At 50.7% G+C, this 27,401-nt stretch overlaps 1 protein-coding gene across 2 annotated transcripts in view; it reads left to right on the top strand.

Annotated features, from left to right (window-relative positions):
* Positions 1-27,401, top strand: part of SPATA5 (spermatogenesis associated 5) — a 113,754-nt gene that overhangs the window by 7,887 nt on the left and 78,466 nt on the right. For both annotated transcript variants that reach the window (XM_045831764.1, XM_045831762.1), the window contains exons 4-10: positions 2,400-2,458; positions 3,062-3,694; positions 4,608-4,737; positions 7,231-7,287; positions 8,807-8,930; positions 11,391-11,646; positions 17,864-18,018. In XM_045831764.1, coding sequence (XP_045687720.1) covers positions 2,400-2,458; positions 3,062-3,694; positions 4,608-4,737; positions 7,231-7,287; positions 8,807-8,930; positions 11,391-11,646; positions 17,864-18,018 — 1,414 coding nt within the window. The remainder of the gene's footprint in view (positions 1-2,399; positions 2,459-3,061; positions 3,695-4,607; positions 4,738-7,230; positions 7,288-8,806; positions 8,931-11,390; positions 11,647-17,863; positions 18,019-27,401) is intronic.

Below are 27,401 nucleotides of genomic sequence, written 5' to 3'. Positions count from 1 at the left end.
CTGTGGAAGTTTGGTTTTAAACTTTATTTAAAAAAACTTAAGTCTTTTTTAAAAAATGTTTTATTTATTTATTTTTAGAGAAAGGAGAAAGAGAGCGAGAGAAACATAAATGTGTAGTTGCCTCCTGCATGCCCCCTACTGGGGACCTGGCGCTCAACCCAGATATGTGCCCTGACTGGGAATCGAACCTGCGATCCTTTGGTTTACAGGCCCGAGCTCAATCCACTGAGCTATACCAGACAGAGCAAAAAAAAAAACCAAAACAACAAAAACCCAAAAATGTTATGTCTTAAATATGGCAATAAGCAGAGCTTAGATAAGAGACTTAATTTCCAGTAGGAAAAAATCAGTAATTTTAATCAGCTGCTTGATTAAGCCTTCAGTTGTACTCGATCGGAAACATTTCATTAATTTCATTAGTAAGTTTAGAGCGCCTTCTAGTGGAAATGCTTTTATCCGCACCCATTCTTTTTTTTAAAGCAAAACCGCTTGAGTGTTTTTACTGTCCCTGTACATCAGGAGTGTCAGACTCATTGTCACCGGGGGCCACAGCAGCCTCGCGGTTGCCTTCAAAGGGCTGAAATAATTTTAGGACTGTGTAAGTGCAACAACTCTTTAACTATTAGGGAGCTGAAATGACACTCGGCCCTTTGAAGGCAACCGCAGGCTGAGGTGGCCCCCGGTGACAATGCGTTTGACACCCCTGTTGTACACGTTTGTAAGTATCTTCTATTCAGAGTTCAAGAAATAAGGAACAGTTTAAGTATAACTGGGTCCTGGGCTCTATAAACGAGTAAATTTAAGCATTAAGGGAGCCACGTGTAATTTCCTCTTTAGCTTATGCGTACGTTTGACTCGTGACATTTCCTCCTTGTATTTCTCTTCCTTGCTCCTTCACGTGAGTGCACAGTCGGTTCTTGTCATTTGAGGTGGTGTGTTCTGTGAAATTGCTTCTCACATTGAATTAACACCGAACCATTCCTCCTGGGGGTACGTGCTGTTGTATTTAACATATATAAATATGTAAGTGTATCTTTTTTACATGCATTATAGTCAATTCTTAGAACAACTTTCACGGTATATTCTGTTTTTTCTACTTGCTGTATTGTCCAGTAGAGAAGAGGTAGTTCAGAAGGGAGGCCACCTCACGGACAGCTGCTGCAGTTAGGGGTCAGACCCCGTCCCCCCACAGGCCCCGGAGCCGGGACTTGCCCTGCGTGCTGTGCCGTCCCCTGCCGTCTGCAGTCGCCGTCCCCTGGGCGTCTGTGATGAGCGCTGCAGCAAGAGGCTGGGACAGTGTTGTGTGGCTCTAACCGTTTGCCTCCTTTGCGCACATCGCGACCAGGGAAGCTCTGCTGGCAGCGACCTGGGGGTTGCCAGTGCCTTTAGCCAGCAGTTGAAGTTGCACTAGGGGGGAGCAGCAGACAAAGAACACACTGACTGTCAGTTTTGTTCCTGAGAAAGTGGAGGGTGTGGCTTCGACCTGGCCCAGGTGGCCCCACACAGAGGCCTCTCACTGCGCCCGACCCTCCCTTTCTACTGACACTGTAGTGGGCTGCTTCCACAGGGGGCAGGACCCAAGTGCCCGTGCTCTGAGAACCCCCAACTGAGGGCGTGCTTCTGTGCGGGCGGCCTGGTCTGCAGGTGTGCCGGTGTCCTGCACTCAAACGAGCGGCCTCCCTGACCGCCCCGTTGGTCCGACGGGGGCTCCCTGTTCCCGGCGTGCTCTTCCCCCAGAGTCACCTTCCCCTGTACCACGGTCCTCAGGTCCGCCTCTTCAGATGCGGTGTTACGTGGGCTTTGTGTTTTCTGAAAGGTCACTTACAAATTCTACAAAGGGAGTGAAGGAAGCTATCAATAAAAGCCTCTTGCCAACGAGGCACGTTTGGTACAGGACAGTGAAGGCCAGCGTCTTTCAGGTGTTCTCGGCTGGCACCCAATAACAAGTAAACATTTTTCGTTGCTGTTTGTTGTACATACATACCTGCAGTACATACAGAGTGCATGCATGCACATGCATGTGCCTGTGTGCATTGAAACAGTGTTTTACAAAGCAGCGTTTGCCCTTTCTGTGTGTAATGTACTCCGACATGTTGTATGTCATTTACAAAGTGCTGGGTAGGGTTGACAGAGGACGGCACGGCCTGCTACTGGGTAGCCCCCTGTGTTCTGAAGAACACTCATGTAGGCCACTAGGGCATCAGACTGCAGAGGGGATTTTCATGGCTATAAGAACCATCTGAAATTGTAAATGGGTCCAAAATTGTGTAAATCCTTTCTAGGTAGTGAACTAACTATGCTTTTGATTAGGTCTAATTACAACTATGTATGTGTTAGTTTATTTAAGTTCTGGTGTATTTAATTTGTATTTCTGTTTTCCTCATCCTCACCCTTTACAGTGACAAAAATGTGGATATCAGTGAGGAACAACTGGTTGATTGTCTTCTGAGAAAACTCGGTGAGACATATTTTAAACAGTTTTTTAAGAAGCAAGGCATAGCAAATACAGGACGATGTCTTTGAGGTCTTGTATACTTAATATTTTTTTTCACATGAGTGTAGAGAATATTCTCAATGGATTCATGTCCTTTTAAGATAGGGATGTTCCCCCCCCCCCCCCCCCAATTACTTGGTTGGCAGTTGAGCGGCAGAGAGAACACACGGCGTGTCTGTGGACACCGTCCGGGGGGAGCTGAGACTCGGAGCCCTTGACCTCGTGCTCTCCCCAGGGAGAAGTGTCATCGCGCTGTGTTGGTGTAACTGTGCCCGTTGAGTTTAGTTTGTCATCCAATGTAGACGCCTGTTTGTTAGTGCAGTGGGGAGAATCTTTGCCATTTCAGAGAACCAACTTGCTGTTTTTGGATCTCCAGGTGGTGCTCCCTGGTAGGGGAATAGTAGGGCCTTTAGTTCTTGTGACAGTTGTTTTATTTATTAATACCCCCATCTTTGAATTAGTCTTCCCAGTCAGATAGTTTCTGTGATAGATGACACAAATGGCTGTTTACACATTCGATGGGTGGAAAATCGTGCTAACATACATATTCAATAAACTGTTTTATAGATGGCAAGATTGTTTTGCCGGGCAACTTCCTGTACATCACGTTCTACGGACGGCCGTGCAAGTTGCAGGTGCTGCAGGTGAAGGGGACAGACGGCATGGTGCTGCGCCAGCTGCGGCGCGACCCCGACGCCGACGCCCAGGGCGCGGCCCCCGAACAGGCCGGCGCCGGGGCCGGCGCCCTGGATCTGCCCTTACAGCTAAGCCAGCTGGATCTGGGCGAGACCCGCGTCCCGCCGTCAGGCAGCACTCCCTGCACGCCCGCGGGTGACGGGAAGAAAGATAAAGCTGGTGGCATTTTGTCGGGTGTCACCCAGAGTCCCGGTGGCAGCAGCGGGGAAGTCACAGCCCCTGACTGCAGCCTTGCGTCTGCCGGGGAAGGGAACAGGGACCTCGCCGGAGGAGAGAGCGTGCCAGCGGCGGCCAGTCTGGGAGCCCAGCGCAACACCGACACGTTTTATTTCATTTCCGCGGCCACCAGAGTCCATTTTATAAAAAGCCATACAAATGCAAAGGAGCAGGAGAACCAATGCAGAGTAACTTACGACATGATAGGAGGCTTAAACGGTCAGCTGAAAGCAATCAGAGAAATCGTTGAACTTCCCCTCAAGCAGCTGGAACTGTTCAAGAGTTACGGTACGGTTTGTTCGGGGTGTAGCGCCCGGAAGTGTTCGGTGCAGCCTGAGGAGCAGTCGGCTCGTTCCGCTCCTCTAATGGTTGCTCCCCCTTCTACCTGTTTTTCTTTCCCGAGTGGGAGTTGTGGGAGGTGTGGTAGGAGGTGTGAGTTGCTTTGGGAGATGCCGGTTAAGTGAGCTTTCTTCTCAGCTAGGTCTCCTAAGGCTGTAACGAGCTGGCTGTAGCCTTGTCTCTCTTAACTGCGCAGTGCTCGGTTGTTTGGGCCGGGTCTGCAGTACCTGCCCTGTCGGGCCAGATCGGCTGGAATGACTGGAGGAATGAGCCAAACGCTGATGAACTTCTCAGTTAGGAAGTGCCGACATCTGCACGGAAGCACGTGGTTGTGGGAGTGGCTTGGTTCCCGGGAATCTCAGGGCTGCTTCCCTGTGGTCACTGCCCGGTTCTCTGCGTGTATGTGGTGCATGCCATCTCCATCTCTGCTTTTTTCCTTTTCCTGAATCTTCACATATACATATAAAATGAACCCTTGGATTGACACTTTGGTAGGAATGCATGTGTGTTTCAAGATGGATGGTTGGGTGAAAATTGGGATTGGTGGCTGCGTTATGCCCTCGTGGGTGTCTGGACTCCGTTTTGGTGATGTGGGGAGGGGCGTGGCAGCACTGTGGTGTCCGGCCAGCGCTTTATCGGTGCGCCTGGACAGGGAGGGACTGGAGAGAATCGGTCACTGCTGGAGGTCAGGGTCTGGTCCGGTTAGTACGTCTTTCCGGGCAGAATAAAGAAGGTCTCACTCTTAACTGTGGTTTTGCGACGCGAGGTACTTTCAGATTGTCAGCTTGTGTTTGAAGCCACGTGACAGCACTTCCAGGAGCCCTAGCAGTGCTGACTTCGGCGTCCTCTCGTCTCCCCCCAGGAATCCCCCCGCCCAGAGGAGTGCTGCTCTACGGCCCGCCCGGCACCGGGAAGACCATGATCGCCAGGGCCATCGCCCACGAGGTCGGGGCCTACGTGTCCGTGATAAACGGCCCGGAAATTGTGAGCAAGTAGGTGCACGCTCCGGTGGGATGAACGGTGTTACGGAGTCTCCTTTCTAGGTGTGGTCTTAGGGCTCCACCGGAAGGACCTGGTTTGGCTGCAGGTGGATTACTCAGGCAGCCGAGCCCCTGAATGCCTGCAGATGAGACAAAACCGCATTTTTACATATCTCGGAAAACTGCAGTAAAGCACTGGAAGTTAAAAACCTACATTATGGTGATGAACTCTGCCTATGCCATTATTACTTGGTAATAATAAATGAAACAAAATTTCACGGATGGTATTCATCACCGAGCCCCAGTTACAGTGATTTGGAGAATGGGATAAATATCTAGAGGGAAACAGATACAGAATCCTTACCGCAGAGATTTAGATGATGTAAGGCAAACCCAAAACAGTCCGGAGACCTTATTTATTGAGCAGTTCTGGTTTTTAAACAACTAGAACAACATTGGTCTTATGTTTATCACATCATTGTAGCATTGCTTTACAGAAGCAAATGGATAACGGTTATAGTCCAATAAAAACATCATACCTCAGTGTAGCATGCCTTTTTTTTTTAAAGGAAAAGTACACTTTCTTTGGGTTATTCCCTCATTTAATCATTGTTTTAGTAGGTGAGTGGAAGTATCTTTTCAATTAAAAAAGATTCTGGATCAAAGATAGCTGAAACGGAAAACCGGAACACACGAACTGTCTGTCACTCTAAACGCTGTCTGCCTGTACGTGCACCCGCGGTTGTGATGCGGTGTGCCGTCGTCCGCCCAGGCCCGTTCTGCAGCGTCGAGACCCTGGTTCCGATCGTGCCTTTGTCGCTCCCGCACTGGGTCGTTGCCCAGTGGGGCGTGACTCCCAGTGTGCTGCGTGCCTCATCCTTGCGCACGCGTCCCGCCCTGGGCTTCAGGGTTTTACTAAAGCTGGAGGGGACGGAGAGGACCTGGGGCAGCGACCGGCAGGCGGTCCTCGGTCCGGACGCGGCCCCACGGCGCGGACTGCGGAGCGGCTCGCGCCTGAGCCACAGTGCCGCGCCGCCGCTCACACCCCTTTCTCACGGGTGTCGTCTCCGCCACGTGGCGTCTCACGCGGTGACGGTGTGTTACACTTCACGTGGCTGGCCGCACCTAACCTATCAGCTTATCGGTTAGGGTATTTTTATTTATCTGCCTCTTACCATTTAAAACGGTTGTATTCCTTAACGGGAATCTCAATTTTAGAGCTTTTATTTCTTAGTGAAGAGTGATTTGGTTGATGCAGTTCACTCGTCTCTTCAGGACATTGAGTAATGCATGTTTTAAATACAGTGTTGAATTGACTCTTTCTTACTGTATGAGGCCACCATGTTACCTTCTACCTGGTTGTTATTTGTATTCACCATCCACTCTGTTATTTGTGCTAACAAAGCTGCCCTATTTTTTATTTTAGTAACTTCTGCCAGGGTCAGGCTCCATGTGTTTATTCTTCAGTGCCTACCCAGATAGAAATAACTATATATGTAAATATTGTATAAAGACATAATCATTAGAAGTAATAAAATACTCAGTGGGACACCTCCCCTACTACATAAAAAATTAAACTTTCATCACAGCCTAAAAAAAAATAAAACTGTTTGTCTGGAGTGTTGATTGCAGACTTCACAATAACTTACAGTTATTCATCTTTCTTTACAAATACAGGTTCTATGCTAAGTAGAAAATAAACTTTGCCTTTGCAAATGGTATAACAAGACTAAACTCTCACAAGAGTTGCAAATACAGAATTTACCTTAAAAATGTCATACAAATTTAACAACACAGGGTACCTTTACTATATGTAACTAATGCCTAATAAAAGTAACTCCATTCTCGTGGCACTTTCGTAAGAGGAGTTGGTAAAAGACGTGTATTGAGAAGCGCCTGCCGAGAAAGAGTGAATCAGTGGGCGGAGCTCCGAGAGGAGGCAGCCGCCCTCGAGTCCTGTTACCGCAGTTTAAAACGGGAGCGTGGCGCGTTCGGGAAGTCTGCCTGGACTCCGTCCGCGGTGACCAGCACTGTGCATCCCACTGAGATGTTCTCTCCTCCGGTGACGGCGCCCCTCACTCTCGGTAGCTGCACGGAGGTCCTTTGCATTCTCTTGGGTCGAGTGTAGATACTCGGCGTCAGCCCCACGAAGTGCAAGGTCATCCGTCCTAAAGCCATTACAGGTCCTCGTTTGTGCAGGCCCAGGTGCTGAAGGCATCCTGACTGATGACGATTTATTACCTGCTGGGGGTCACCTCCGCTCAGTACCAGAGATGCTGTGCATAAACATGGTTTAAAAAAAATGGTTGCATAGTATTCTGTCTGGATGTTTCATATGGTGAAATGTTGTAAATTTTCTTTTTAATGTATCTACAAGTTGTTTGGATAATAACTTTTGAAAGCAATTTTAAGTATTCTGGAAGTATTTGGAAAGTCAGATGAGCTTTTATAGAAAAGGCCTTGAAAACAATGAGTTGGTCCTTAAATGTGTTTTGTCTGTTACAGATTCTATGGGGAGACGGAAGCAAGACTGCGTCAGATATTTGCCGAAGCCACGCTGAGGTATATTCTGTGTTCCCAGATGTCTGCGGTCAGTGGTTACGGGTGTGTTCGCCAGAGTAGAGACAGCAGCACTTCCGACGAATCGAGAGAGAATAGTGCAGAGCTAATAGTGGTAGCACCAGAATGGATCGTAAATCTAAAGACTTTCTGTCTAATCTAGTTCTGTCTACTGCTCTTTTGGCAGTTTGATAAATGAGTTATTAAGTTACATAAGGTAGCAAAAGGTACAGACTCCAACTTACTAGAGAACTAAGCCATGGGGTGTAATGTACAGGGTGGTAACTCTAGTTAACAAAACCGTATTGCGTATTTGAAGGTTGTAAGATTAGTAGATGGTAAAAGATCTCGTCACAAGAAAAAACATGTCGTAACTGCACACGGTGATCATTTCACAAAAATAAAGATGCTAAACTGTCATGTCATATACCTGGAACTAGCGTGTTATATGGCAATCATATCTCAACTTTGTAAGATCACGTAAGGCAGAAGCACGGAGACAGTGTTACTTGACACCACGCGGCTCTGCCTGAGCGGAGGCGTCTGCGGCCTGGTTCCGGGCGCCGGGCGCGGTCGGCGTGCGCAGTCCCCTCTGCGGGCTGCGGCGCACTGCCCTTCGTGCCTGAAGCTTGAGTGGTGCTTTGCTTCACGGGGGCAGATGTTTTGCTCTGTAACAATTCTCGTTGATTATTCCTCAAATAAGGCTGCCATGTCACCTTGTAAGGAGCCTTAGCGCATGGTTTGTAACTTGGTCCGATGTGATATTATTTGTAACACGGCTGTGTCTCTCCTGGTGTTTAGGTATTTAACTTACCATAGTTACTGCTGTCTTATCAGAAGAGTTCCGTTTTTAAAGCATTCTTTCCCAGTGACAGCATAGCTGAGATAGGGAGTCTGTAGTCCTAACTCTGACGGGGTGAGTGCCAGGGTGTTCATTGTTGTTGAGTGCATTTTTGTCGTCGTCGTTATGTTCCTGGCCGTTGAGGTTCTCCTTGTGAGAGAATTCACATCTTTTTATGGGAGCGTTGACCATCTTGGAAGTTCTGTATTTAATAGGTAAAAAAAAAAAGGGAACATTTCTACTTTCTCCCCCTTGGACTTGAACCCTGCTCCTAGGAACAGCATGTCCAGCCTCGGCCGCGGGAGCGACCCAGGCCTGATGGTTCAGCGGGCACCAGGGGCCGGCTCGGCCTGGGCACAGCTCTGGCCTCACGGGCAGTAGCCTGTTCTTGGTGCCGCTCGCTGAGGGCCGGTCCCCTGGCGCACGGGACTTTGCGTGGTTAGTGCTTTAGGCCAGAAGTCATCTAAGGCTTATGAGTTTAACGTCCTTTATCTGTAACAGTACTAACTTTGCCTTTGCCTTTATCTGTCATAGTACTATGACTAAATCCTCAATGTGACACGTTGTGTTTGATTTATAAAATTAAAACCACACAGTTGTAATTTTTTAATGGAAACGCCATGTATCAAATTTAAACACCATATGTGTACTGGAGAATTCATTTTGCTGCTTTGTTTTTAGGCACCCATCCATTATTTTTATCGATGAGCTAGACGCGCTTTGCCCTAAAAGAGAAGGGACTCAGAACGAAGTGGAGAAGAGAGTCGTGGCTTCCCTCCTGACGCTGATGGATGGCATCGGTTCAGTAAGTGCGGCGCAGCGCGGGCGCAGTGCGGGAGGGTCGACTCTGAGTCATTTGTGCGTGCGTGCTGGCAGAACTGTCAGACGTTCCTTGGGGTTTGGGTGTTCTAGGACAAGGGGAAAATGTCTGCCATAAAAACTGGAGGAAAGGACCATAAGACAATTTTCTGGGGCAGGTTTCCTAGTAACTGCTAGGGCAGCATAACCTGGCATGTTTTTCTGCCGTATAACATAATATACAACAATGGGCCCTGGCTGGTGTGGCTCAGTGGATTGAGTGCTGGCCTGTGAACCAAGGGGTCACTGGTTCAATTCCCAGTCAGGGCACATGCCTGGGTTGTGAGCCAGGTCCCTAGTAAGAGGCATGCAAGGGGCAACCACACATTGATGTTTCTCTCCCTCTCTTTCTCCCTTCCTTTTCCTCTCTCTTGAAATGGATAAATAAAATCTCAAAAAAAAAATAACATACAACAGTGGGTTTCTTTTGTAATAAACAAATTTTACTAACTTAAAAACCTGAAGCAAAAATCAATAAGAAAGATTTAGTGGTTAAATTTGGGGGAATGTGCAAAGAAATCTCATGAGTAACTCTTACACACATGTATGAATTGATTCTCTGGGGACAGGTGAAAGGAAAGAAAATGGGAGGACTGGCAAATGTGTCTGTACAACATTTGGAAAGAACCCACCTTGTTGCAACTTCCCTGACAGCGTGTGTGCTCGTGGGTTGGTCAAGTCTGTGCTAATGAGGGAGGGGAGACCCGCACTCCTGACGGCCATTGGCCGGAAGACACCTCTTGCGCAGAGTTGTGAATAACTTGCCTTTTACAATCATGTTAGGACCTAAAGACATTTTTTAAATTGTGTAATCCCAAGTGCTCCTTTTGCATATTAAAAGGAATGGACTATTACAACTTTCTGGTTTGGATAGCCTATTGGTAGAAACTGAACATGTGAAAATAATGTGAAGGTTTTTCATTGAGTCTTTCTCTTTTTTTTAACATCTTCACCCAAGGATACATTATTGATTTCAGAGAGGGGAAGGTCGGGGGGGACATCGGTGTGAGAGAGAGACATTGACTGGTTGCCTCCCGTACGCTCCCTGACCAGGGATCCCGGGTGTGTGCCCGGCCTGGGGCCTGAACCTGCAGCCCTTTGGTGTATGGGACGACGTTCCCACGGACCGAGCCGCCTGGCCAGGGTGGGCCTCTGTTGTTTGCCGACAGTGCATTACAATTTTAAGAGTCACACGAGAGAAGGGCTGCTGTGTGGGGGGGGCCAGAGGACCAGCTGGTTGGTTCTCGGTCCTGGGACAGTACCTCGGTGCCATCGTCGAGGCTCAGGCTCGGGTCTCCGGGGCGGGGCTGGAGAATCCAGTGCCGGTGTTCTGGAGACGATGGGGCTCTGAGGGCCGACCCACAGTGACAACACTTGCACGTCCGATACGCTCACCAGGGCGCCAGTTTGTTTATAAGGAGAAGTGGAAGTGTTACGCTAACCAGATACCTTTGTTTATGGATGACTCATTTCACCCAAAAGGCACGCACATGAGGGGAGCTGTATTATAGCGCGGACTCCTGATGAGTGGGGACTCACGCGCAAGGCTCTGTCTGTGCTGGGGCGTCCTAATCACTGAGCACAGGGTCTGTCTCTGCCCCTGGGCAGGCCTGCTGGGGACTGGGGCTGCCTTCAGGCTGTGGCACTGATGTTTTAGTGAAATTTAGTCCGGAGGTGTTCAAGGGCCTGTATTTGTCTTCTGACTTCATGTGATCCGTGCACTTTCTGTTGCCACATCCGGGGCGACTGGTGAGGTTTGGGTTTGCTCTGAAGCACGTTTCAGCCGCGCCCGTCTCCGGGGATTGCAGCTGCGTCTTCTGAGCAGAACGTGGGATCCTTCTTACAGGTGGCTGGTCATGGTCATCGTTCTTTTCACCTCGTTCCGAACTTCGTTCTCAGTGAAAGTCCGTGCCTGGTCAGGGTGGCTGACACTCCGGTGTTGGTTACATTGCTGTCGGTGTCCTCAGGAATTTAAAAATGTGTCATATTTTAAAAAACCCAGCCCATATGTGAAGATTTCTGACAACTATCCTAGTGCCTTCTATTTGAATAGCCTGTAGGCCATGATCTTTGCTTTCCAGTGAGGGGAAATGACAACTTAAAACATTTAAATTAAAATAACTATGACAGTGTGTTATGTGCTAGTGTTCACAGGGACGGTGCAGGTGGGGTGCTGGGAGTGGGGGAGGCAGGCTCACAGGGAAGGGGCGGGGGTCAGCGTTGGAGCACCTCCTGGGAGAGGGCGCTCCTGGGCTGAGTTTGGGAAGTGTGGGGTGAGTAGTGACGGTGCGAGGGCCTGGCAGCCCGGGCAGTCAGGGCGCACGTGCGTGTGTGTCTCGTGTATATGGATGTTTGTGCACATCCTGTACTTGCAGAAGAATGATTTGTCTTTATTTTACTTGGGTAGGAAGGGAGTGAAGGACAGGTGGTGGTCATCGGGGCTACGAACCGCCCGCACGCTCTGGACGCCGCACTCCGCCGCCCCGGGCGGTTCGACAAAGAGATCGAGATCGGCGTCCCCAACGCCCAGGACCGGCTGGACATCCTGCGGAAGCTGCTCCAGAAGGTGCCCCACGCCCTCACGGAACCCGAGCTGCTGCGGATGGCCAACAGCGCCCACGGCTACGTCGGCGCGGACCTGAAAGCCCTGTGTAACGAGGCAGGTGAGGGGTGTGCAGCGTGTGTGGTCACCTGCGTCCGTGGACCTCGTAGCCCTGGGTTACGTACAGGTGCTGACCGTGGCCGTCTCATTTCCTGATGAAAACAGCTGAGTTTCTCTAATCATAAAATACATATTTATTGAGAAAGAATTGAGATAATTCAGGAAACTGTGAAAAAGAAAAAACACTCTTAATCCTCCCTCCTCTGGACCGCCGCTCTCACAGCACACACACCCCCCCTCCCCCGCAGGCTTCTCCCCAAGCCCGCACACACACACACACAGACGTGCGGCCGCCTGCATGCACGGGGTGGCATGGGTGTGCCCCTCCAGGGCTGTGAGGAGACGGCCCCTCCTCCCCCAGAGTGGCATCCGTGGGCCCTTCCCAGGGCGGGACAGGTGTGCGGGGCAGAGGTCCTCACCTGGAGAACGCAGTGACGCGATAGCCGCCCGGGATGTCTGGGCCGGTGTCCGTGGGCGTCCGGCAGGCTCCCGGCGGCTGCTGCTGCTCTGGGGGCCTCACTCAGGAGCCCAGGACACGAGACGTGGGCTCTGAAATCTCATTACGCGTCATGTGCGCCGGGAAGCTACGCGTGCCCCCGCCCCGCACCCGCACCCGACAGAGTGAGGCAGGTGTCCCCACTGGAGTCAGGATTTACGTGTCCCGGGTGACCGGGAGGCAGCCAGTCCTGCGCTGGCCTGCGATCGCTTTGAACTCGGGCTCGGCCCGTGGTTCTCCAGGTGAAACCTGTGTGAGAGGGACCCTCTTGTGGAGCTCGTTAAAAACACAGTCCGGGCCCCATCTGCTGGCTCAGTAGGTCTGGGTGGGGCTCGGGGGGTTTGCGAGTTACAGGCGATGTCGATGCTGCCGCGTTGAGGAGTGGACTCGGGGAGCGCTGCTCTAGGCCGGGCGGCGCCGTGAGCCCCGAAGGTTCTCCGTGCCTGGTGTGAATGACGGGGTTAGATTAGGGAGCGCAGTTCTCCCGCTGCCTCTGCTGATGTAGAGTTTCTCCCCGGAGTTTCTGTGTGACAGTGAGGTACTGTCTCAAACTGTGTCATTTGATTTCCGCTCTGTGAGAAAGTGCGTGTCCTGCAGGTGTGTGCCACGGTTTTGAATAAAACTTAAAAATGACAATTCTGAAAGATAGAAAAGCCACAATAAGGAAACAGGAATTAACACTTAAAGTGGCAATAAGCACATAGACACAGGTTTTCCCCGGCAGCATTTGCTTGCCTGTGTTCATGGACCTGTGTGTTCTGGGAGCTTCTACGTGTGGGCCGTGTGATGGTGTTCCTGCTTCCCGGGCGGCCTTCTAGTCGGGGAAATTGCTCTTTTTAACAAAACGCGGTGCACGGATGTCTGGTTATCACACCCAGTGAAGTGATTCTGAGTCCCACGAAACCCGCATGAACTGCGTCGCTGACTGTCGTTGGCAGGATAGGGCGCCGGAGGCCCAGATCCCCGGGGCCGATGGTCGCCGGCAGGCTCGCCCCCTCCCTGCAGCCTGGCAGAGGGAGCCGCCGCCACTCCCAGCGCGCTCACTCTCAGCTCTGCCGGCCTGTCCGCTGTTGCCGAGCGGTTTCCACGGCTCTCACCTTTGCCTCGGTCGTGAGTGTGAGAGGCGGGAGTCCCGCGGTCCTGTTGCCTTCAACACCCGGACCTCCTGTTGTCCGAGCGGACACGGTATTAACAGGCTGGGGTGTGAAGCTTATTTTCAGATGCTGTGTTTCCTCTCTCATTAACTTCTGCGCTGGAGCATGGCCTGGTGTGCCTGGTGCTCGAAGCCCCTCTTGTGAGAGCGGAGCGCGGCTGCAGCGGGCAGTGCTCTCTCTCAGCCCGACAAGCCGTTTACAAGCTCAGCCCCGGCACATCCTGACATTTAATGTCTCTGCTTGTGTTTCTCCTGGGATTAGGCTGCCTTCGTAATTAATTAGTTGCGTAGCCTTTTATTAATTCCTTCAAAATTTATAATGTTTTAAATTAACAGCCTAGATAAGCACACTACACTTTTTTGGGGAAACATGAAATGTTAATTATGTAGCAGAGACATGAATTGTATAAACTCAGCCGAATGTTAGAAGATGCTTAGCAACAGTGTTTTCCAAACACAGGGATTTATTATAAACTTGTCCTTCTAAGGCTGCCTGCGCCATTTCAGGAGAGGGAGCGTAAATGGAGCTGACTTTTCCGGGAGGCGGACGCAGACGTTTTGTTCACAGGGGAAGGGAGCGTTAGCTTCGCTGCCCCGGGAGCGTGCCTGCGGCGTTCTTGCTGGTGACAGACACACCGTGTCGCTGTGCTCACGCCGCGTGCTTGGGCATCGGTGAGACGGCGTCACCGAACAGGAAGAGTGAAATTCACATGTAAACAATGATTTTGTCATCATCACTGTAACGTAACATTTTTTTGAGATGGAAAATTTTATCTGTCTTACACCAGAGTTCCGAGGTACTCACGGCTGTTAGCCCTCCGTCCCACCCGCTAGTAGCCCATTTTAATGGGGATGATGGTGCATCTGCTTTGTACTCGGTACTTACCTCTTATGAAAGGTTCCCTTTCTGACGTTTTCCACCATGTTTGGAATTCTCCCAGGGGTGTTTTCTAAGTTAGAATTAAAGTGCTGATTTTGTGAAAATTCAGCATTTTTACATAAAGCCCAGGGACGCGGCGGGGCTCGGTGGACAGCCCGTGGCAGAGGCTCGCACGGTGGCAGCGGCCTGCGGTAGCCGGTGGACAGTCTGGGCCGACCTCCCGCACCGGCGTCCTGCCCGCTCCATGGGGCGACGCACCTTGTGGGCAGCTCTGAGGAGGTTGAAATAGGCTGGCGGCGGTGGGCGGGGCTCACTCAGGCCCTGGGTAGGTAGGGCCTTTCTTTTGAAAGAGATTTCATATTTTTATGTTTATTTATGTGTTTGTAGAGGCTTATTTGAATTTTGGCATTATCCCTGATCTTTTATGAAGTATCTGTGGTTATTTTAGTCCAAGAGACATCGGGGAGCTTTGGAAGAATTCTCTGCCTGGCTACAGTAGTGATTTTTACTGAATCCGGGTCGGTGAACGTCTCGCCCATCCGTGAGAACCCGTGGGCTGGAGACGGATGCGGCCTGTTGTGGGGGCCTCCCGGACAGATCTTCCTTGGGAACGAGAGTCACAGCCTCTCCCCGCCCCTGCCTCCCTCGTTGCACACTCCCAGAAGTGGTGGTGGCCCCGGGCGGTGTGGCTCAGTGCGTTGGGCGTCCTCCCGCCAAGAAGGTTGCAGCCAGGTCCCCCGTTGGGGGCCTGGGAGAGGCAACCGGTTGATGTTTCTCTCCCTCTCTTTCTTCCTCCTTTCCCCTCTCTCTAAAAGTAGATAAGTAAAATCTTAAAAACAAAAAAGAGGCGGTTCAGAACAGACCTGGCTCCTGTGATCCACACAGGTCGCACCAGTGACTTTTAAATGGGAGTGAGGCCACAGCTCTGTGCCTCTTTGGGGGCCCCCTGCCGGTTCCTTGTCCGTGAAGGCGCAGGGGGGTGGGGCGCTCCAGGGAGGGACGGCATGACACTCGCCACTGGGTCGTACTTCAGACTGCGTTGAGGGGGGAGTAGAGACTCGAGATAAAACAGCACTTTTCTGATGTTCTGGTATTTTGAGGGAAGTACACCTTACAGAGGGAGCCTTTGCCTTTGTTACACGTGCTCGCAGACTCTGTTCTCAGCGTATCATTAGGCAGCTTTACGCCCAACTCTTAAAATTCAAGTCTGAGATGCAGATGCTCAAGTTTCCGATTACTTCCTCATGCAGCTGTCTGTAGGCTGGGTAGTAATTCTGAGACAGCGTCCTGATTCCTGGAATCAGTTGAAGTTCATTGTGAGTCTTTAACAAAGGAACTTAATTGCACTCTCAAAAAGAACATCATTGTTGCGTGATCAGCCAGTGTGAGGTTGTGGGCTGTCGCGTGCCTGCGGCAGGATGGTGCGCTCTGACTGGGTCCGGAGCAGATGGCCTTGGAGAGCGTGGGGCCGGAGCCCGGCCCGGCCCTGCCCCCGGCTCTGGAGCGCTGGAGTGGGAGCGGCTGCGGGCGGGGGGCAGCTCCGCGCTGGGAGGGGCACGGAGGGGCGCGGGGCAGCCGGCCTGCTGCGGGCGGTTCGCCTCCTTCTCTCACTGCAGCTTGTTTTCTGTTCTCAACTGTTTAGATCGTTGGAAAATAAGATAATGAGAACAAAATGACACGTTGATTGTTTAATTAGCTACACCTGTTGTTTTGTTGCAAAGATTTTTAAGAACAGGGAAGCATTGCTTCTGCTTTTGTTTACGTTTGAAAAGCTGTGCACAGACCAGGGAAAGGACGCATCACAGAGAGCTTGCTCTGAGCTGTATTCCTGGTGACGTGCATTGTGTCCGTTTGCTTCTCTGGTTGGTTGTTTACTTCTGCTTTAAAAATAATGCGTGTTTTTAAAATGTAATTTCGTGGCACAGACTCAAGCACGTCCTCGTGAGGAGTGGCAGGCAGGTGTCCAGTAGTTCAGCTCCACATCACGGGGGTTTAGAGCTGAAAACGTGATTCGGAGAAAGTAGACTTTAATCTTCCCGTTGACTGGAGGAGATCACTGATGGCCGAAGGGCCGTCTCAGGTGAAGCAGCACCTGGAACTTACTCGTTCTTCCTTCCCTTCTGACAGTCTGCCATGCTTTATCTTGTCACGTAGCCACAAATCACGGAAGTTGGAGTAAGGGTATTTAAAACATGTTTTTTCATATCTGTAAGAGTGAACTCTTCAGGCGCTGGGGTTCTGTCTGTTCGAGGGCCTCGTGGTCTCAGGTGTTACGTCCTTCTTGGCCCTGAGCCTTCGCCTGCCGTTCTCTCTGCCCGGGACACTCTGCTGCCGCTGTGGCCTTGACTCCCACGGTACCTGCTGGCTCAGCGTCAGCTCCTTTTCTCGAGTCTGACTGCGTGAGCTTGGAGACGCCTTTCGGTCTCTCCTCATTTCTGACATAAAGGAACAAGCTAACGATGTCTGCGACAGTTGTCTGAAATCGCCACTAGGGCCCCCTCTGGTAGACGTGCTGCCGCGACGTGGGAGGCGGTGAGCATCTCCTTGGCCGCCCCCCTTCCTCCTTCCCGCACACGCGCCCTGTGTCTGTCGCCGTCCTGTGTGACGCTCGGCTTCAGTGGCACCCGCGGGCCTTCCGGTTGTGTCTCACGTGCTCCACGCAGTGTGGCCGCCTCTCATTCGGACACGTGAAGTTCTTCGTGTTCGTCGCAGACTTCGTCTCTGGACTTTACTACTTGTCAACTTTGGAAAACTCAGGGCTCCTTGTTTTGCCTTTTCTGTCTCCCCTGGGACACTGCGGCTTTCCTGTCGCCCTCGTAGACCTCCAGTGTGTGCGCCCCAGCTCTGCGTTCTGAAGTTCGCCTTTGGAAGCGCAGAGGTTTTGTGGTCTTGTAAACATGTAGTTGTATCGTAACACTGTATATCCTTTTAAAACCACGTCTTACTGCCTTCCCTTTCCAGACCCCTCCTTCGGATGAAAATAATTGGTCTTCTTTATTGTTGCTCTTTATGCTTCTGTGACATAAATGTGGCTGGAAAATTATTAGACCCCTTCCCTTGTTTTAGTTTTTAGTATCGCAGTTCTGGTAAGAGGGAGGTATCTGGTCTCAATTAGACATATTGACAAGTATTGCCACATAGCTACTTGGGATCTGAAGAACAGTAAGATTTCTTCTGGCCTTTTGCATGCTTCCATTTATAGAAGGTTTTTTTGTAGAACCTTCTTAAATTCTTTCAGGCCGCCATGTTGCTGTTTAATGCAACACAATGTCTTATTACTGGAGTTTTACTTACTTAGTTTTCTGTGCTACTGCACCATTTAGTATTTCACCCTTTTAAAAGAAATTCTCCAAACAGATTATGTTAATGAACCTTTATGATCTTTTTTGTAGATGTTGTTTTATAAGTTTGACTTCACACTTGTGAATGACCTACCTTTTCATATTTCATATCAGTTTGTCGTCTTTTCCTGCCAAACTAAGCACGTGGGGTTTTGCCTCCATCCCCCCACCTTCATCCACCTTCCTCTCCACCCCCCGCCCCCCCCACGCACACGCGCACACACGCACAAGCACAACACGTTTGAAATGCTCTGACATGCGTGAGGTTTGGGCTTGTTATCAGCTGTGACGGTCCAGTCTGTTCTCAGCGGGTAGAGGGTAAACCTTGTGCTCCTTTTCCCTCTGCAGGTCTCTGTGCCTTGCGGCGAGTCCTGAAGAAGCAGCCTCAGCTCCCTGACAGCAAGGTGGCGGGGCTGGTGAGGGTCACTCTGGGTGACTTCCTGCAGGCGATGAATGAAGTCAGGCCCAGCGCCATGAGGGAGGTCGCAGTCGATGTTCCCAACGTGAGTCGTGGCGCCCCTGTGCGGGCCGCGCCGAGTTCAGCTCTGGAAGAGGCGGGGGCTCCAGGGAAACTGCTCTGCTAGGCTAAATCTGGAAGAAGAGTTTCAGTTAAAATACTGATGACACGCCTTGCCTCTGGACTTCTTGTTAACATAGTCAGACTAGAGCCACAAGCTGGGCGAGGCACTGGCCGCACGTCTCCCGGGACACACGCGGTGGGCAGTTCGGAGGTGCGGCTCTGGGGTTCCGGGGGGCGCTGGGCCTCGGCGTTGTGTGCTCGTAAAGCTGGCCGGGTCCTGCGGGGGGGGGGGGGGCCCGGGAGACACCTTCTCTGTGTGGGCCACCTGTTAATGTCCCCCATGTCCCAAGTGGGCCTGTTTTCAGGGGGAAAATGGCCTTATAATTTTCTTTGAATATATTGATATTTCTAGAAAAGGAATGGTCTTTTAATACGCTACTGCATGTTACGAAGTGTCAGAAGAGTTACAGACCGTGGGGAGCAGAGACTTTGTCCACTTTGCAGGGTGGTAGATGGCAGAAATCGACCGCAAATTCTTCCCGTCACCGTGTGTTCGCCCTCTGCACCTCACCTTTGCAGCTCCCACCGTAGAAGAGAGGGCGTCAGGTGCTCGGCCCCTGGTGTCTGTGCTCGGCTGTGGACCCCGAGAGCAGGCCTGAGAACGCTGGGGGCCTGCCTTCCCCCTGCTCTCAGCCCTTGCGTGGACCACTCGGGTCACTCAGTGCTGATGTCTGGGGACGGGAGACCCCCCGGGGCAGAGGCGAGCCCTCTCAGCTGAGGCTCGGCTGGGCCAGGGTCAGACACGGGACAGCCCCGCCGGACCGGCCCGCCCTGGCCAGAGTCGGCCCGCACGGGAAGAGCCAGCCAGGGAGCCCTCAGAGCTGTCCGGAGTAATAAATGTCTTTTGTTTGGGGCTACGAAACTTTGGGGTAGTTGAGCAAAAGCTAGGTGGTACGGACACTTGTTCCCTTCTTGCGCAACAGAACACAGCTGTTTTGTGAGTTGAGGCTGGGAGGTGCTGCCCCGGAGGCGGGAACGTCCCCAAGGACCAGCTGCTCCTTTAGGCTAGTGACTGTGGTTTTGAAATGTTTTTGAAACATTTTCAAATTCACTGCTGAGCTTACAGCTTACCTTTGGGGTTTTTTAGAAGCTCTGTTGCAGAACATGCTAATTTAGTAAGAACAATTTGACAAATGGGGTTATGAAATAATGAATGATTGATGTTGGGTTGGTAGAAACTTCTCATTTCTTTGGAATTTATGGTCTGAAGTTTGGGCACATTGGTATGAATACTTTTATTTGCAGTATTTATCTGTGTTTTATTGGCTACCTTTGCATAGCATAATGGGTCAGATAGATGCCTAACCATAAAATGGCACATGCTTCAGACGACAGGGTTATAAATCAGCTCTACCATCCAGAAGCACCTCGCTGTTTGAAAACCGGAGGGCCCGGGAGGGCACGCAGTGAGGGTTTACCCTGCAGGGGTGCCAGCGGAGAGTGTGTCTCCGCAGCGGCTGTCAGCTCCTGGGCCCGCCGAGCTGATTTATTCACCACGGCAACTGGCCCTGTGACTGCGTTTTTAATTGCGCTAATGAAAGGTTTTTTCCTATATTTTCTTTTGATACAGTATTTACAGTGCGTGGACTCGTGCCATTTTCCACTTGGCACTTTGTGGTCTGGCCTCGGGCCACGGTGTGCCGTGATGTGCGCACGCCCGCGCCCGGCGCAGCCAGCCCGGCCAGGGGCTGCCTGCACCTCTCTGCGCTCGCCTCGGGTTGTAAAAGGCTCCCGAGAAGCCCCCCTTTCTGTAATTGGACTCCTCGACTTCAGCCTTCTGATTTCTGGCTACTACATCCACAGAAATATCTCCAAATCACTTCTGCAGAACGTTGAATGCTTATTTTGCTATAGAAAACATGTTTCAAGGAGCTAGTTAATTGTGAGCATTTTAAAATAGTAAATTGAGCATTCGGTGTCTTTTGAGGAAAGATTTTAGTGTGTGAAATTAAAACCTTGAAATCACACTTGCCTAGCTATATTTAAGTTTGAAAGAAATGTCTTAAGATGGGAATGTTGCCAGTTATAATATAATACATTATTAATTTCAGGAGACTGTAAGTGTTAGCCACTTACTTAAATTAATGTTTCCTTTCTTTGGACGCTCTGAAATGGTGATTGTACCACTTGGTGTATTAAAAGTCAAACGTATTTTACAATTAATTGGTGATTAAAGTCAAACGTATTTCTTTACCACAGGAATTCTTAGAATCCTTGAAAAGTCTAATGTATAGTGAAAGTTCAGTTTGTCACCCAGAGATAACAACTGTTAATACTTCGTTTCAATAGATTTTTAAGATTTGTTTGTGTGCATATAGATATCTTAATATAGTTAATCTTAGGGTATAATTTTATATTCTGCTTTTTTCACTTAAAATTGAATGGTAAACATTTTAGTTTAAAATTTATTAGCTGACATCTTTTTAATGACTGAGTAACAGACTTATGTGTATGCGCTGTAATTGTTTTATCCTTCCATTCTCAAATATTTAGGTGTTTTATTTTCATAAATAGTTATAAGCATGTTTTTGTCCAATCTTTGCATTTATGATTCATAGAAATTGAATTAGTAGAATATCAAGTTTTTTTTCCAGAAAGGTTATTTTAATTTCTAACCCTGTGATAAAAATTTTAAATTACAAAGAGCTTAAGCAAAATCTTACTTTATTTTCATTTTAGTTCTTTTCTTTTTAGCTTTCTGCTAGAGTTTATTTTCTTGATTGAAGATGTGCTTTTTCATTGTGAGGAATAACACTGGATAGTATTTAGATGCATAGAGATTTTAAAAAGAAAATGAAATGTAACTATAATATGCCTTCTCTTTCCTATAAAAATGTTAAATTTTTGGAGAAAGGGTGTAGCTAGATGAGTTTTTAATGGGTTTTAAGTTTTACGAGAGCAGTTTCTTTTTATTTTTATCTTTAGTACTTAGCATGTGACCAGTACATGAGATGTCCAATCAGCATTTGTTGAATGAGTGAGTGATAACAGTTTTTCGTGAAAAACCGTATTAGATTGTTCATTTCAGATACACCTGACAAAGTATGTCATCTTTCTTCTCCACCGAGGAACAGTATAGTTAGTCTATTATTTCCCACCTGTAACATTCTTCAGGTTTTTCATATTTTATAAAGCAGGTCGTTCAGAATGTGGACATCTGGTTCAGAATAAGTTAAAAGCCAATAAAAAGATAGGGCTCTATTTTCCTGTGAACCCGCTTCCGTAAAGTGAACTGCAACCAGAACCTCAGGACTGACCGAGTGGCCCCAAACCCACTGGTGAACGTGGGTCCAGTCCGGCCTCCAGGCAGCGGGCGGTCTCGCTGAGCGAACGGAGCGTGGCCTTAGTGAACTAAACACTCCCCGTTCACCCCCTTTTTAGGCAGTAGCAGACCTCTTAATTGTGTGGATAGCCCAAACCCTGTCTGTTTCACTAGGTACATATTCAAAATGTACTGATGTATTTTCACTTGGCACCTTTTCAGATGAGAGCAGATCGTCAGAATGTGACAAGCCAGGTGAATTTTCGTAGGATGAGCTCGTTAGCATTACTTTTCTGGTGCAGATTTGAATTAAATAGTTTAATTGACCATAATTACAGTTCATTCTTTGCGTACCCCCAGGATAATTAGATGGAATTTATGTGAGTTTCTGTATTTTAAAAACAGCACTGTGTTCTCTGTTTTCCTTATTTTTTACAGTTTCAAAGGATTGCGGGTTTCTGTGATGCTTTCCTAAATAACAGATTGCTTTTTTTGGAACAGATAGTACAACCTGTGGAAATTCTATTAACTCCACATTGGTTCTTGGCAGGGCTTCTGAATTGGGTTTCTTTTGATTGGGGTTCTTGTTGTCTAGACAGAAGAGTGTCTTCTATCACTCCCAAGATCCCAGTCTTCCTTGCCAGCTTCTCTCGTGCATTTTTATAGTTTTGAGTAATAACAATTGAACAGGAAAGCACATTTGGGAAAGTAGATTACTTTTAACCAGGAAATAGTCTGTGCCAAAATCAAGATTGTAGTTTTTAGCTTTATTATATATTTTAGAAGTTTAACTCTTTCATTCCACTTTTCCTTTTATGCCTTTTCTCAGGCTCCTGTAGGGGCAGAAAGGAGGAGGTAACAGAAGTCAGTGGAAGAAGCACCAGTTTCCATTCTCAGATGTGATCCTGGGTGAAGTCAGACACGCATTTTTTTAGATTACAGAGGGCAGACTCTCAGTTTGCGGCTTCTTACGGGTGTCCTCTTGTGAGCTTAGGAAAAGGCTGCGTTTGTGCGTGCAGGTGGTCGGTCCTCGGTAGGACTTGATGAGCATCGGCCGCAGCACCGATTGCCCTTCGGGGCAGAGGGGGCCCGTGGTGCGGTCTGTGTGGTCCTCCTGCGGCACTGTGCTGCTTCACACCCCTCTCCAGGCGCGGACCTGGCCTCGCCTTCTAGTCCCTCTGCCCCCACGCTTCTCGGGGCAGGGTTTCCGGAAGAAGTGCCTGCTCTGGCCTGAAGGCCATCGGCAGTCTGTTGATCGCCTCCGGGGGTGGGGTGGAGGCTGAGCCTCTGGGTGGGCGCGCCTGCCCGGCTCCCGCCTCTGCCCACCTTCCCCCTGCTTCACCGCACAGCGCGCTGGGCTCCTGCCGAGCCATCCCGTACTCTGCACGCCTGGTTCTCCCCTCCGCCTGACCTCCCACCTGCCACGGGTCTCCCTTTCCTGTCTTCATGGGCGTTGGCACTTGGGAGGTCAACCGGTCAGGTCTGTGCAGAGTGCCCTTCAGTTAGAGTCGGGCTGTTTTTACTGTGGCCAGGCGGGGACCCCAGGGTTTGGGGAAGAGGGCCGCAGAGGTGGAACCCATTCTCGCACAGCTTCAGAAGGGCGTGGCGTTAGCGTGGGACCGCGGTCCCCTGACTTAGAAGTCCTGCAGGCCCCCGTGAGCACTCAGGGTTTCGGCCGAGGCGCGGCCCACCTGCCCATTTGTTCCCAGGGGCCCTTCTCACCCGCGCTTAAGTAACCCGCAGCCTTCCCCTTGACTGCGATGTCAAGGCCTCTGATTGCACTAGAGGTTCACCTGAGGGTCGTGGGGAAGGGCCGCCAGGAAGCGGAGCAGCGACTGATCGGGAGGCGGGCGGGGAAACCGGAGTGGCCCCTCCCACCAGGTTGGAGTCCGGGGTTCAGCGGAGCTGCTCCCGCAGTCTCCCGCAGTCGGCTGCCGTCACCCTCACTGCGTCTCTGCCGCCCCGGGCGTGCTAGAGAGGGAGGTGGTGCAGCCCCTTCGCCCTCTTTAGTCGCCTCGCCCCTGCTCAGCTCCCCCGCCGCTGCTTAAGTGTCAGGTGTCCAGAGCACCGTGCTTGACCCTCCGGGGCCCTCTAAGGCCTCTGTGTGCTCTTTCTTACAGTGCCCTGTATTTTTTCTAGTTTTTAATTTGAGTGATTATTGGTGTATTCGAGTCATGTCTGCCTCTTCGTGCAGACTGCAAGCTGCACGGTGTAGAGAGAGTGTCAGTCCCGTGCGCCCTTCACCCTCCCTCCGCGCGCTCTGCCCGTCTGCCCGAGCCCAGCCGTGCACCCGGAGCAGAACGGCCGTTGGCAGTAAGGTGGACAACCCGAGGGAGGGAGGGAGGGAATCAGCAAATGAGTAAACGAATGTGTGTCTGATTCTGAAACCTCTGCCAAGTACACCTCTGGGGCCTGATCCCTTGTTGACACCTGTCATACACGAAGCCCCGTGCTTGTCAGAAATTATGAGAGGTGAAAGGTAGACAGCTTTTGTCCCAGGGGGTGACTTTTGCTCAACAACCTACCGCACAGGCTCGCACAGTTCCCCGAGACCTGCTTCACCTTCCTCGTTGTATTTGGTGTGAGCTTGTGACAAACCTCTCAGTTCCCCGGACCGCGCCTTCCTCCAGAGTCGTCTTGTGGCATCGTCCCCTTCGGGCCTGGCCCTCGGCCGGCCCCGCCCCGGCGGTCACACCCCACCTACTGCGTGGAGCACATTCAGCCCCAGGGACATGTTTAGTTATGCGGAAAGACCTTTCATCCCTATTCTCAACACTGACCCTTCTTGAGGCTGTGCCCCCAGGCTTGTTTTCTGACGTCTCCTTCCCTCCTGTCCTCACTCCCCTCTGCCGTCCAGCCAAACGTCAGCGGGGTCCTGCTCCCCCGGCGCCCCGGCCCGCACCGGTGGGTGCCTGCCCCACGTGGGGGCTCTCCTCCTGGTGTGTGTCTCCGGGTGCGGAGGCGGAGCCGCGGGGCGTCTGCTTGCACGCGTCGGCTCAGCTTTCTCACCGAGGGGGGCCTCTTCTCCTGGCCTCCTGCGCGACGACGAGAACTCGGCGCGCCGCTCTGGCCAGTCTTGGCAGGAGAGGGCTTTCTTCCCGTATCTGCAGGCACCTACTGTCCACCAGGCGTCGGAGAGATCGGAGGACAGTGCTTGAATGTACAGCCCAGTTATTTGGGCGGGTCTGGGCTACAAAATGTCACGCATGCCGTGTGTCCCCTGGCACACTTTCACATGTCGGTGACACTCTTCACTAGATGTAAACCGCCCGCGCCGTTATAGTCCTAACTCTGTCTTCTCCTTTTCTCCTGCCACCTCCTCCCAGGCTGTCCCCCTGCCGTTCCTGCCCTTCTGCTGCTTTGTAGTTGCGGCGGCACGGAGACGCGCACGTCTGCCTGCTGGTTCCTCCCTTTCCCGGACGCCCAGCCGCTGGCGTGCCCGAGGCGCTGTGTTGGGGTGGGGGGGGTCCTGGTGGCAGACGCTGTTACAGCAGGGCCCTGTCACTGGTGGTCGTTCTTGCCCGTCGCAAACTCCCAAGGAAGGAGGATCAGACTTAGTTCATTGAAACCTTTTTACTGTTTACATCGTTTTTTGTGGGCCTTTTATATGGGTTATTCCAGTTTGGAGGCATTTGGTCCTGTGTTACGTGTGGTTGATTTAAAATTCACGTGAGAAACATGTCACTCAGCACCTGGGCGTGGGGGCCGGTGGGTGGGAGTCCCTGTGTCTGGCTCTCTCTCCCTGTGTCCTTCCTCGTTTCCTCTGCCCACGTCCTTTGCTTTGTCCCAGGCCCGCGCGCTGTGCCGTGGTCAGGACGGCAGGAGTCACTGAGCAGCCTCTTTAAATAATCAAAGCATTTTCTGCTGGTCACAGTTAAATTATTTATGGTATTTGGTAAATTAGAAAAATACAAAATATTTTAGTGAAATGTGAAGAATCTTTTTAGGCAAAACTTTGTATCACTTCTATGATGTGAGTTTTTATTTTTTAAATTAATGGCACTCTTTTTGGGTTTTCTGTTTGTTTAAAAGTTTCCATTCTTTGCGAGGTTTTTTTTCTGTACTTGTTTATCAGTCAAAAGTAGCTTTTTAAAAGCTACCCATTTTTAACTTGGATCAAGGTATAAATGTTTGAGAGCTAAGGCCGGCTCACTCAGGTAGTAACATGTTAGGTAGAAAAGGTTTGACCTCACGCATCACCAGCTCGCCGAGGACAGCGCAGAGTAAACTTACTCAGGTGCGCTGGGGATGTAGTGATGGTTTGGGGGTGGAGTTCAGGGTCAGCGGGATAACCAGACCGACCATGGCCTATTTGCCTTGAAGTTGGCCATGTTTTCCGTGTGTTTTGGGATATATGCATTTATTTTACTTGAATAATTCCAGTATCTTAATGTTTTCCCATATGAGTTAGGAGTTCCAGGAGCGTCTGTCTCCCTCAGTTTTTACAGCGTTTCACTGAGGACCTGAGTATAATTTCCCAAAGAACAAGGTCACCTCGGCCAGCGGCATTTTGCAGTTAGTGGCAAAGTTGTGGTGTGCAGTTTTACATTCTCCCTCACCTGCTTTTCTGGCTCCCTGTGCTGTCTCACCTGTGACATTGTTGGACGTGTTGAACCCGAGCTGGCCCGTGCACAGAGGAAGTGAAGCCGGCAGAGGGGACCGCTGGGGACAGAGAGAAAAGACAGGGACAGACAGCAAGGACGCCGTCTGCCGCGTTCAGGGTTGCCCTGGCCCCACGACCCACCCCCTTCCCTCGACTTTTCAGAGTCCGCATGGCCTCGGGGTTTGTGTTGTGAAGGAAGTTTCTATTTGTAGTCAGTGGGGGTGGGGGGAGTGGGACTGTAGGTGGTTTATGACCCCGTGGGAGAACTGGAACTTTGCCTTGTTTTTTAAAAAAACCCACAGCGTACATTTGTGAAGCAGAGGGGAGGATACTTGTCACTTCACAACACAGAGCTAAAGGCTCTCACTCGCTCTCCCTGAGATCTGAGAGGACAGTTGAACACGACTGCTTCCTAATTCGGCTTTTCCTCCACTAAAGCAGCATCTGGAAATCTGTTGTGGTTTTTTTTTGGATCTCGGAGGTTGACTTTTCTCAGCTCTCCTTCTGCAGTGTGTAGCATCTGTGGTGATTTGGCATGTTTACGATTTCCAAACAAAATAACTGCGCGAGTACGCGGCCCAGCGGAGGACTTGGGGCGGGCGCCAACCCACTGGCTGCTGCCTGGCTTCTGGTCCTCGGTGTTGGGACTCGTGAGCCTGGAAGAACAAAATGAACAGTATGCTTTGTTGCAATATTTTCTATAAAAATAACACTTTCAAAGGAATTTTTGTCCCTGGCAGTGGAAAGCTTGGCACTGAGCAAGCAGGAGGACGCACAGCTGTGCGAGGACACTGGCGGCCCCTGGGGCTGCCGGCTCCCTCCCTCCCCGGGCCCGGGTGGCGGTCCGGCGCTGCTGCGGTTCTTATCTGGTCCCTTGGATCTGGTCCATACGGGGGCTTTTCTTTCTTCCCCTTCTTAGCGTGGTCATCTGTGGGTGTGTGGTTTGAGGTTTTTGGTGTGTATTGTTGGATTTGTGTTCAGAGAGTACTGGGAGATGTTTAGCGGGGTGGGGGTGAGGGGCGGGGCCTCTCCCTGGGGAAATCCCTCCCCTGCTCTGTCTGTGCTGTTGGCCAGCTGTTCCTTCCCGTCCCGCTGTGCTCCCGATTCGGAGGGTGACAGAGCCATGTGGGAGCAGCTGTTCCCCGTTTGCACTGGGGCAAAGGAAGAAAGAAAGAAAGAGCCCCACTACCATCAGCAGTGATCTGGGCTCGAATGTAGGGACGATGTGGCAGTTATGATAGAGGGTCGTAACTTGAGTAGAAAGGGAGAGTTACAGAAATTTTAAAAAGTTTAGAAGAGCATGAGAGAGGATCCGCTGAAAGACGAGAAAAGGACTGAAGGTGGGACAGTGACCGACTGGCTTTTGAATTCCTGTCCCAGGCCTGGGGTGTTGTGACCTCACACTGGCGTGTGCTCTCTCCCACACTGACTGTTCCCGTGG

This window comes from Phyllostomus hastatus, unplaced genomic scaffold (assembly GCF_019186645.2).
Source record: "Phyllostomus hastatus isolate PE091 unplaced genomic scaffold, TTU_PhHast_1.1 phas_contig_159, whole genome shotgun sequence".
In the NCBI taxonomy this organism is placed as follows: Eukaryota; Metazoa; Chordata; class Mammalia; order Chiroptera; family Phyllostomidae; genus Phyllostomus; species Phyllostomus hastatus.
The sequence above is the reverse complement of the archived record's forward strand: the minus strand, read 5'-3'. Positions and strand labels throughout refer to the sequence as shown.